Source organism: Thalassophryne amazonica, chromosome 5, assembly GCF_902500255.1.
Source record: "Thalassophryne amazonica chromosome 5, fThaAma1.1, whole genome shotgun sequence".
NCBI lineage: Eukaryota > Metazoa > Chordata > Actinopteri > Batrachoidiformes > Batrachoididae > Thalassophryne > Thalassophryne amazonica.
In genome coordinates, this window is record NC_047107.1 from 50,233,685 (window position 1) to 50,246,138 (window position 12,454).

General features: G+C 42.4%; 1 protein-coding gene across 1 annotated transcript in view; it reads left to right on the forward strand.

Moving 5' to 3' along the window:
• lnpep (leucyl/cystinyl aminopeptidase) overlaps window positions 1–12,454 on the forward strand; it is a 90,914-nt gene that overhangs the window by 36,106 nt on the left and 42,354 nt on the right. The window contains 1 exon segment of the mRNA XM_034170173.1: window positions 11,229–11,431. Within this exon segment, the coding sequence (XP_034026064.1) occupies window positions 11,229–11,431 (203 nt within the window).

Sequence of the window (12,454 nt, forward strand, 5' to 3'; positions counted from 1 at the left end):
GGTGGAGGATCATCAGTCCGTACGCCACGGCAGTGAGAAGCAAACTGCACAATTCTCATCAATGTTCAAATATACTGCATAACAGAATGCCAAATTACTATTAACGATCATTCAGACAATAATCACCTCTGATGTGTGCTGACAGCATGTGTCCCTCACCCGTCCTCCTTCACAGGCACGATGTGTCAAACCCTGGCGCGGTCCTCAGCGTATCACAAACGAACGTCACAAGGTCGAGTTCCCGGCAATTCTGCTTGAACCACTCATGGCTTAAATGCAGAACGCCATCTCATTATCTGCTTCAGCTGAAAGTCTTTAAGTTTACACGTGAGCATCATCCACAGGTGCTGCGAGTCAGTAGGCCTGCACGTGAACATCCTCCAGCGGTGCAGCTAATAATGCTGATGAGGGTGAAGGACTCTTCTGCCAGCACCTTCTCCACAGACAAAAACCAGTTTGCATACCACCTGGAGAGCAAAGAAAAGAAAACAACACAAAAACATCCAGCCAAACCCCCCAACACACAACATGCAGTTTGTGACCCAGACTGAGTGAATTTTTCCCTGTTTTCTAAGCCGCCTTGCTTTCCTCGTGATGTCTGCATTACTCTTGGTAAGATGCTCATTTATATAAACGTTTGTGCCTTTCAACTTACTTCCCTGTTTGATTAGTTCAATTTTGTGCCTTCTATTTGCAAAATGGATGATGATAGCTGGAGTGGATGTCAAATTGTGACAAGCTTTGATATTTTCGTTATTAATGTCAATATGTTTACTATGGAGGAATGCAGTCACCTGTTCTCCATGGTATCTTGTCTTTGTGGTGTATTCAATTGAATATAGGTTGAAGAGGATTTGCAAATCATTGTATTCTGTTTTTATTTACATTTTACACAATGTCCCAACCTCATCTACACAGTCGTGTGTAGATGGACACACACGATTATGCAGTGGCACACACCATCAACAGTGCAATAGCACAATTGATTTAAAGCATACTTAGCTCAAACTAGTACATGAAGACAGTACATGATAACATAACCTCCTCCAACGAAGATTGTTTGTTTGTCTGTTTGTGAACAATCTGGAACCCACAATTTTTTTTTTTTTTTTTAATGAAGATTCATATCCTGATAGCCTGCAGACTCGGTAAGCGCATCGGAGAAAAAACATAAAATAGACCCAAATACTCTCACATTTTTATCAACGTCTGTTAACTTAAATAAATATTTGTGTTATCTGACTGTGTGGGACCATGGTATAAGCGGATTAAACAACTCGAAGCCGTGCATTATACGGTTTGAATGCACTTCGCGGCGTAACACTGCAAAGCGGAGTGGTGTTTTAGACTCTGCGTCGTGCATTCAAACCGTATAATGCACGGCTTCTCGCTGTTTAATCCTTACACACACACACACACATATATATATAAACATTCCTTGCAAAAAGACACATAGGGTCAATGTCATGGCCTGCAAATACAAGGTCTGTGAGAAAAGTAATGTACCTTTTTATTTTTTTCAAAAACTATATGGATTTGAATCACGTGTGATTACATCAGCCAACCTTGAACCCTTGTGCGCATGCGTGAGTTTTTTTCACACCTGTTGGTTACGTCATTCGCCTGTGGGCAGTCTTTGAGTGAGGAGTGGTCCACCCCTCCCGTCGGAATTCCTTTGTCTAACAACTTGCTGAGAGACTGGCGCTTTGCTTTATCAAAATTTTTTCAGAACCTGTGAGGCAGATCGAAGTGGACACCATTCGAGAAATTCAGCTGGTTTTCGGTGAAAATTTTAACGTGCGGACGGATTGGCGCGTCGGCACAACAGGAAAAACACCTCCTTGTTGATAACCATTTGTAAAAACCAGGCGGCTTTTGATGGCTTTCAGTAGAGTGAGTATCTGAGAAATTGTTTAAGAGCTGGACATGTTCCAACTTGTCCTTAAGGCTTCCAACAGAGGTGTTTTTCCTGCGGCGGCGCACCGCGCCAGCTGCCTGCCAATGCGCCAATCCGTCTGCACGTCTTTCATTACAAATTCTCCTTTAAACAGTGGAATGTCTGGATAAACTGCTGATCCCGACCTCTTCTGAAAGTTCTCTGTTCTCTCACGACGTCCTGGGTCAACAGAGGCTTAAATTTGGAGGTTTTCAGCTCGAAACAGGCTGACGACGGCACCACGGAGCGCGGCGCGATGTCCTGCGCCGTGGGAAGTCCTTAAAGCGACAGTAACACTCCATAATCTCTCATCAGCCGTTAAAATTTTCACCGAAAACCAGCTGAATTTCTCCAATGGTGTCCACTTTGATCTGCCTCACAGGTTCTGAAAAAATTTTGATAAAGCAAAGCGCCAGTCTCTCAGCAAGTTGTTAGACAAAGGAATTCCGATGGGAGGGGTGGACCACTCCTCACTCAAAGCCTGCCCACAGGCGAATGACGTAACCGACAGGCGTGAAAAAACTCTCGCATGCCCACGAGGGTTCAAGCTTGTCTGTAATCCATATAGTTTTTGAAAAAAATAAAAAGGTCCGACACTTTTCTCACAGACCTCGTATTTGAACATCCTGCGATTTTGCAAGTTCTCCCACTTAGAAATCATGGAGGGGTCTGAAATTTTCATCTGAGGTCCACGTCCACTGTGAGAGACATAATCTAAAAAAAAACAGAAATCACAGTGTATGATTTTTTTTTTTAATCATTTATTTGTATGTTACTGCTGCAAATAAGTATTTGAACACCTGTGAAAATCAATGTTAATATTTGGTACAGTAGCCTTTGTTTGCAATTACAGAGGTCAAATGTTTCCTGTAGTTTTTCACCAGGTTTTAACACACTGCAGCAGGGGTTTTGGTCCACTCCTCCATACAGATCTTCTCCAAATCTTTCACGTTTGCAGTTTCAGCTCCCTCTAAAGATTTTCTATTGAGTTCAGGTCTGGAGACTGGCCAGGCCACTCCAGGACCTTGAAATGCTTCTTACAGAGCCCCTCCTTAGTTGCCCTGGCTGTGTGTTTGGGGTCATTGTCATGCTGGAAGACCCAGCCATGACCCATCTTCAATGCTCTTACTGAGGGAAGGACGTTGTTTGCCAAAATCTCACAATACATGACCCCATCCATCCTTCCTTCAATACGGTGCAGTCGTCCTGTCCCCTTTGCAGAAGAGCACCCCCATGCTTCACGGTTGGGATGGTTTTCTTGGGGTTGATCTCATCCTCTAAACATGATAAGTGGAGTTGATTCCAAAAAGCTCTATTCTGGTCTCATCTGACCACATGACCTTCTCCCATGCCTCCTCTGGATTATCTAGATGGTCACTGGTGAACTTCAAACGGGCCTGGACATGTGCTGGCTTGAGCAGGGGGACCTTGCTGCCCTGCAGGATTTTAAACCATGACAGCATCATGTGTTACTAATGTAATCTTTGTGACTGTGGTCTCAGCTCTCTTCAGGTCATTGACCAGGTCCTCCTATGTAGTTCTGAGATTTCTCAGAATCATCCTTACCCCACAAAGTGTTACTACAGCTTTAAGGACTGCCACAATGGCGCTCTTGTGATAACCTGAGAAATTGTTCACAACGGTCCTGGCTCCCCACAGCGATCTGTTTAGAAATGATGTGGTGGTTTCTGCCTCTCGATGGCTGCTCGGAGCGCGGCGCGCCGAGCGCCATTGTGGGCAGTCCTTAAAGCTGTAGTAACACTCCATATTCTCTGTGAAGCCCGTAAAATTTTCACCGAAAGCCAGATAAATTTTTCGAATGGTTTCCAGCTGCCTGTCTCTAACAGTTTCTGAAAAAATTCTGATGGGGAAAAAAAAGCCCAAATCATTCTGCCATTTCTTGCAATGAAACAGCGACGAGAGGGGTGGACCAGTGCTCACTCAAAGCCTGCCCACAGGTGAATGACTCAACCGACAGGCGTGGAAAAACTCACGCATGCGCACGAAGGTTCAAGCTTGGCTGACGTAAAAACATGAATCAAATCCATATATTTTTTGCATAAAATAAAAAGGTCGGATTCTTTTCTCACAGACCTCGTATATATATATTTTAGAAGTCTCACAATACATGTAACTGTGGCGATTTGGTACACAGAACATGTGGTATGACTGTATAGCTGGGTGTCATCACTCTTGGGACCTCCCACTCGTTGGAGGGGGTTTTGAGCACCTGGGTTGACAAACAGTTTTGAACACTTGGTCCAACTGAAGCTGCAATCTGACGAAGGCCTTTGGCCGAAACGTTATTATGAAATAAAACAGCGACAGGACATCAATATTTTGAGTGTGCTATGCTTTTTCTTTTTATATGACTGTATAGCTGTCAATAAAAGTCTGAGGCATTGGACTTGCACACGTCACTAAACAGTGTGTGTGTGTGTGTACCAGGAAGTGGATAATTTGAAGGTTTTTTTTTTTTTTTTTTGTCCTTGAGCTACGCTCTGTCAAGCTTTCATTTTCCTTCTATCTGGGGACACAGCGTAGAGCTGCAGGTGCTGCACTCTGTAATAAAACAGGAAACCACCTATTTTTGGACTGTATTTGAAATACCACAGAACAAGAAGCACATAGTGATGAATTCTGGCTCCATCTGAACACAGTTTTTAACTTCAAAGAATGAAAACCAAACACAACAGTTACATGACAGAGCACTTGTTTGCAGCAGCCAGAGACTGTGTGAAATGAGGCCAGTGTAGTACCATGGCTGGCTACTTGTGGCTGACTCCAAAACAGCACTTTCCCATTGGACTCCTTGTTAAAAAGTCAACTTTTGAGCAAGAAATAAATATGTTTATAGCCTCATACAAAAAACAGGTTTGGTCTCTTTAAGCAGCTTCTGCCTCCATGAGGGTGAAAATTTTTGTAACTTGTTAAAGATGTTTTAAGCCATAAACTTCTGAAAATTTTGGGGGTGTGGATCGCTACCCGCTTTGGTCAGTTTGGCAGCTTTTCCAATAAAATCGCTGACTGCTTGCTTTATCAGTGTAATTGCTCACTCTTTGCTCCAGTAAGTCCCTTCGGCTGCTCCCTTGTTTGCACTTTGGGTCGCCACAGCAAATCCAAGGTGGATCTGCATGGTGAATTGGCACAGGTTTTACGCCGGATGCCCTTCCTGACGCAACTCCACGTTACATGGAGAAATGTTGCAGGGGTGGGATTTGAACCCGGAGCCTTCTGAACTGAAACCAAGCGCATTAACCACTTGGCCACCACCCCTGCTCACTCTTTGCTCCAATTAAAAAAAAAAAAAAAAAAATGCATTGTATTTTAATGTTAGCTTAAACTGTAGCCTGGCATCAGAATAGGTGAGCAGTCAAATCCATATTAATGCAGAAATTATTTCTTTCAAGATGCACTAATGAAATAATAATAATAAAAAATCTGTAAAATTTCAGATGGTCAAATATCAGCAATGAGAGTCCAGCTTAAAGCCTTAAACCAGGTTTCTAATTATAAAAACAAAGAACAGCTAATAATAAAAACTCTGAACATTGTGTTTCAGCTTACACTTTTGTCCTGGTGTTTTACTGAAGACCTTTTAGCACATGATCCTTTTTTCACATTTCAATCAATCAATCAATTTTTTTTTATATAGCGCCAAATCACAACAAACAGTTGCCCCAAGGCGCCTTATATTGTAAGGCAAGGCCATAGAATAATTATGTAAAACCCCAACGGTCAAAACGACCCCCTGTGAGCAAGCACTTGGCTACAGTGGGAAGGAAAAACTCCCTTTTAACAGGAAGAAACCTCCAGCAGAACCAGGCTCAGGGAGGGGCAGTCTTCTGCTGGGACTGGTTGGGGCTGAGGGAGAGAACCAGGAAAAAGACATGCTGTGGAGGGGAGCAGAGATCAATCACTAATGATTAAATGCAGAGTGGTGCATACAGAGCAAAAAGAGAAAGAAACAGTGCATCATGGGAACCCCCCAGCAGTCTACGTCTATAGCAGCATAACTAAGGGATGGTTCAGGGTCACCTGATCCAGCCCTAACTATAAGCTTTAGCAAAAAGGAAAGTTTTAAGCCTAATCTTAAAAGTAGAGAGGGTGTCTGTCTCCCTGATCTGAATTGGGAGCTGGTTCCACAGGAGAGGAGCCTGAAAGCTGAAGGCTCTGCCTCCCATTCTACTCTTACAAACCCTAGGAACTACAAGTAAGCCTGCACTCTGAGAGCGAAGCACTCTATTGGGGTGATATGGTACTACGAGGTCCCTAAGATAAGATGGGACCTGATTATTCAAAACATAAGTAAGAAGAAGAATTTTAAATTCTATTCTAGAATTAACAGGAAGCCAATGAAGAGAGGCCAATATGGGTGAGATATGCTCTCTCCTTCTAGTCCCCGTTAGTACTCTAGCTGCAGCATTTTGAATTAACTGAAGGCTTTTTAGGGAACTTTTAGGACAACCTGATAATAATGAATTACAATAGTCCAGCCTAGAGGAAATAAATGCATGAATTAGTTTTTCAGCATCACTCTGAGACAAGACCTTTCTAATTTTAGAGATATTGCATAAATGCAAAAAAGCAGTCCTACATATTTGTTTAATATGCGCTTTGAATGACATATCCTGATCAAAAATGACTCCAAGATTTCTCACAGTATTACTAGAAGTCAGGGTAATGCCATCCAGAGTAAGGATCTGGTTAGACACCATGTTTCTAAGATTTGTGGGGCCAAGTACAATAACTTCAGTTTTATCTGAGTTTAAAAGCAGGAAATTAGAGGTCATCCATGTCTTTATGTCTGTAAGACAATCCTGCAGTTTAGCTAATTGGTGTGTGTCCTCTGGCTTCATGGATAGATAAAGCTGGGTATCATCTGCGTAACAATGAAAATTTAAGCAATACCGTCTAATAATACTGCCTAAGGGAAGCAGGTATAAAGTGAATAAAATTGGTCCTAGCACAGAACCTTGTGGAACTCCATAATTAACTTTAGTCTGTGAAGAAGATTCCCCATTTACATGAACAAATTGTAATCTATTAGATAAATATGATTCAAACCACCGCAGCGCAGTGCCTTTAATACCTATGGCATGCTCTAATCTCTGTAATAAAATTTTATGGTCAACAGTATCAAAAGCAGCACTGAGGTCTAACAGAACAAGCACAGAGATGAGTCCACTGTCCGAGGCCATAAGAAGATCATTTGTAACCTTCACTAATGCTGTTTCTGTACTATGATGAATTCTAAAACCTGACTGAAACTCTTCAAATAGACCATTCCTCTGCAGATGATCAGTTAGCTGTTTTACAACTACCCTTTCAAGAATTTTTGAGAGAAAAGGAAGGTTGGAGATTGGCCTATAATTAGCTAAGATAGCTGGGTCAAGTGATGGCTTTTTAAGTAATGGTTTAATTACTGCCACCTTAAAAGCCTGTGGTACATAGCCAACTAACAAAGATAGATTGATCATATTTAAGATCGAAGCATTAAATAATGGTAGGGCTTCCTTGAGCAGCCTGGTAGGAATGGGGTCTAATAAACATGTTGATGGTTTGGATGAAGTAACTAATGAAAATAACTCAGACAGAACAATCGGAGAGAAAGCGTCTAACCAAATACCGGCATCACTGAAAGCAGCCAAAGATAACGATACGTCTTTGGGATGGTTATGAGTAATTTTTTCTCTAATATTTAAAATTTTGTTAGCAAAGAAAGTCATGAAGTCATTACTAGTTAAAGTTAATGGAATACTCAGCTCAATAGAGCTCTGACTCTTTGTCAGCCTGGCTACAGTGCTGAAAAGAAACCTGGGGTTGTTCTTATTTTCTTCAATTAGTGATGAGTAGAAAGATGTCCTAGCTTTACGGAGGGCTTTTTTTATAGAGCAACAGACTCTTTTTCCAGGCTAAGTGAAGATCTTCTAAATAAGTGAGACGCCATTTCCTCTCCAACTTACAGGTTATCTGCTTTAAGCTACGAGTTTGTGAGTTATACCACGGAGTCAGGCAATTCTGATTTAAAGCTCTCTTTTTCAGAGGAGCTACAGCATCTAAAGTTGTCTTCAATGAGGATGTAAAACTATTGACGAGATACTCTATCTCACTTATAGAGTTTAGGTAGCTACTGTGCACTGTGTTGTTATATGGCATTAGAGAACATAAAGAAGGAATCATATCCTTAAACCTAGTTACAGCGCTTTCTGAAAGACTTCTAGTGTAATGAAACTTATTCCCCACTGCTGGGTAGTCCATCAGAGTAAATGTAAATGTTATTAAGAAATGATCAGACAGAAGGGAGTTTTCAGGGAATACTGTTAAGTCTTCTATTTCCATACCATAAGTCAGAACAAGATCTAAGATATGATTAAAGTGGTGGGTGGACTCATTTACATTTTGAGCAAAGCCAATAGAGTCTAATAATAGATTAAATGCAGTGTTGAGGCTGTCATTCTCAGCATCTGTGTGGATGTTAAAATCGCCCACTATAATTATCTTATCTGAGCTAAGCACTAAGTCAGACAAAAGGTCTGAAAATTCACAGAGAAACTCACAGTAACGACCAGGTGGACGATAGATAATAACAAATAAAACTGGTTTTTGGGACTTCCAATTTGGATGGACAAGACTAAGAGTCAAGCTTTCAAATGAATTAAAGCTCTGTCTGGGTTTTTGATTAATTAATAAGCTGGAATGGAAGATTGCTGCTAATCCTCCGCCCCGGCCCGTGCTACGAGCATTCTGACAGTTAGTGTGACTCAAGGGTGTTGACTCATTTAAACTAACATATTCATCCTGCTGTAACCAGGTTTCTGTAAGGCAGAATAAATCAATATGTTGATCAATTATTATATCATTTACCAACAGGGACTTAGAAGAGAGAGACCTAATGTTTAATAGACCACATTTAACTGTTTTAGTCTGTGGTGCAGTTGAAGGTGCTATATTATTTTTTCTTTTTGAATTTTTATGCTTAAATAGATTTTTGCTGGTTATTGGTGGTCTGGGAGCAGACACCGTCTCTACGGGGATGGGGTAATGAGGGGATGGCAGGTGGAGAGAAGCTGCAGAGAGGTGTGTAAGACTACAACTCTGCTTCCTGGTCCCAACCCTGGATAGTCACGGTTTGGAGGATTTAAGAAAATTGGCCAGATTTCTAGAAATGAGAGCTGCTCCATCCAAAGTGGGATGGATGCCGTCTCTCCTAACAAGACCAGGTTTTCCCCAGAAGCTTTGCCAATTATCTATGAAGCCCACCTCATTTTTTGGACACCACTCAGACAGCCAGCAATTCAAGGAGAACATGCGGCTAAACATGTCACTCCCGGTCCGATTGGGGAGGGGCCCAGAGAAAACTACAGAGTCCGACATTGTTTTTGCAAAGTTACACACCGATTTAATGTTAATTTTAGTGACCTCCGATTGGCCTAACCGGGTGTCATTACTGCCGACGTGAATTACAATCTTACCAAATTTACGCTTAGCCTTAGCCAGCAGTTTCAAATTTCCTTCAGTGTCGCCTGCTCTGGCCCCCGGAAGACAATTGACTATGGTTGCTGGTGTCGCTAACTTCACATTTCTCAAAACAGAGTCGCCAATAACCAGAGTTTGATCCTCGGCGGGTGTGTCGTCGAGTGGGGAAAAACGGTTAGAAATGTGAAGGGGTTGGCGGTGTACACGGGGCTTCTGTTTAGAACTACGCTTCCTCCTCACAGTCACCCAGTCGGCCTGCTTTCCCGGCTGCTCGGGATCTGCCAGAGGGGAACTAACGGCGGCTAAGCTACCTTGGTCCGCACCGACTACAGGGGCCTGGCTAGCTGTAGAATTTTCCACGGTGCGGAGCCGAGTCTCCAATTCGCCCAGCCTGGCCTCCAAAGCTATGAATAAGCTACACTTATTACAAGTACCGTTACTGCTAAAGGAGGCCGAGGAATAACTAAACATTTCACACCCAGAGCAGAAAAGTGCGGGAGAGACAGGAGAAGCCGCCATGCTAAATCGGCTAAGAGCTAGTAGCTGCGCTAAGCTAGCGGATTCCTAAAAACACGCAAAGTGAATAATGTGTAAATAATTTAGAGGTGATTCAGCAGAAGGAGTGCTTTAGTTAAGGCACGTGAAGATTACACTGGGAAACAAATTGTAATCTAGATAACTAGATCAATCTAACTGCGCAGATTAAACAGCTAACAGATACAGAAAAACACCGCTGTGCTCCGGAACAGGAAGTGATACAATACCGCAGTGAGAGCCAACCACCAGTAGGTGGTTGGCTCTCAATGCTTCACATTTGAGTCTCTGATCTCACTCTTCTCTCCATCTTCATACAACGCTAGTTCCAGTGAAGTTGGGACATTGTGTAAAATGTAAATAAAAACAGAATACAGTGATTTGCAAATCCTTTATATTCAATTGAATACACCACAAAGACAAGATATTTAATGTTCAAACTGTTAGACTTTTTTGTTTTTGTGCAAATATTTGCTCATTTTGAAATGGATGCCTGCAACATGTTTCAAAAAAGCTGGGACAGTGGTATGTTTACCACTGTACTACATCACCTTTCCTTCTAACAACAATGAAAAAGACATTGCTTGGATGGCAGCATGTGTGGCTCCAAATCCTGGATGTACCTTTCAGCACTGATGGTGCCTTTTCAGGAACGTCCTTGCTTATTTCAGCAAGACAATGCCTAGCCACATTCTGGACGTTACAACAGCGTGGCTTCGTAGTAAAGGAGTGCGGGTACTAGACTGGCCTGCCTGCAGTCCAGACCTGTTGCCCATTGAAAATGTGTGGCGCATTATGAAGCGCACAATACGACAACGGAGACCCCGGACTGTTGAACAGCTGAAGTCGTACATCAAGCAAAAATGGAAAAGAATTCCACCTACAAAGCTTCAACAATTAGTGTCCTCAGTTCCCAAATGCTTATTGAGTGTTGTTAGAAGGAAAGGTGATGTAACACAGCGGTAAACATACCACTGTCTCAACCTTTTTGAAACGTGTTGCAGGAATCCATTTCAAAATGAGCAAATATTTGCACAAAAACAATAAAGTTTATCAGTTTGAACATTAAATATCTTGTCTTTGTGGTGTATTCAATTGAATATAGGTTGAAGAGGATTTGCAAATCATTGTATTCCGTTTTTATTTACATTTTACACAACGTCCCAACTTCATTGGAATTGGGGTTGTATATGCTCTCTTACAAAGGATTCTAAAAGGAAATGTACTTTTGCGTGAGAAACGACATGAAAAGTATGTGTCCTGTACATGTTTTTGGCAGACATTTCCAGCTCTAGACCCAGATGAGGTGGCGTATGAGCCTCGTAGCTCACTGTTGCTGGTGCGAGGCCTGGGAGAAAATGAAATGGATGAGGATGAAGAGGACTGCGAATCTTCAGCCCGGCTGCTGGGCATGTCCTTCATGAATCGTAGCAGCACACAAAGACCCACCTCTACCCCCTACAGCAGACAGGCACCATCTAGGTAATGCCCTGAATAGACCATCAGTTGGGATGTTGTGTTGTTTTTGGCCTAGACAGAGTTTTACTAAGACGTCTGCCTTAATGTATTTTTGCACACTTGTCATATTTAAAATGTCTCAAATCAGGGCTGTATAATTTTCATATATTATAATTTTGCAAAAATCAACATGAGTGCATAAAATTTTTAGTTGTGTAACATACTCTTTCATCAATTTTTTTTTTTTTTTTTTTGTATTTGTGCCAGCATTTCTGTTTAGCTGCAAAATCTAAATGAAAGCTATAAAGACATAATAGACAGTATTCCATTGTGGATACACAGTGTTGTTAAAACATTTTAAAAAAATTTCAACAAATTGTTAAATAGCTGTTATCACTTCAGTTTCACAGCAGTGATGTACTTAAGTGGGCATTAATCCATCCCAGCTGGCTTGTGTAAACAGTACCTCAAAAACCAAAGTAAAAGGATGTATAAAAGGCACAATGTTATGGTTAGTGGTTCGGGTTGAACCGAATCGTTTCAGACTATGGACCCAAATGCAGGGAGCTGGACACGGAGAGGAGTACAAAAGGAAAAGATATTTATTTACAATAAATGAGAACCGAAAGTCCCTCACTCAAAGCTCTCGATTTACCGATCGATCTACGTTCCGATCCTCACCTATGGTCATGAGATTTGGCTCATGACTGAAAGAACGACATTGCGAGTACAAGCGGCCGAGATGAGTTTCCTCCGCATGGTGGCTGGGCGCTCCCTTAGAGATAGGGTGAGGAGCTCGGTCACTCGGGAGGAGCTTGGAGTCGAGCCGCTGCTCCTCCACGTCGAAAGGAGTCAGTTGAGGTGGCTTGGGCATCTTTTCCGGATGCCCCCTGGACGCCTCGCTGGAGAGGTGTTCCGGGCATGTCCCACTGGGAGGAGGCCCCGGGGAAGACCCAGGACATGCTGGAGGGACTACATCTCTCGGCTGGCTTGGGAACGCCTTGGGGTTCCCCCGGAGGAGCTGGGGGAGGTGTGTGTGGATCGGGA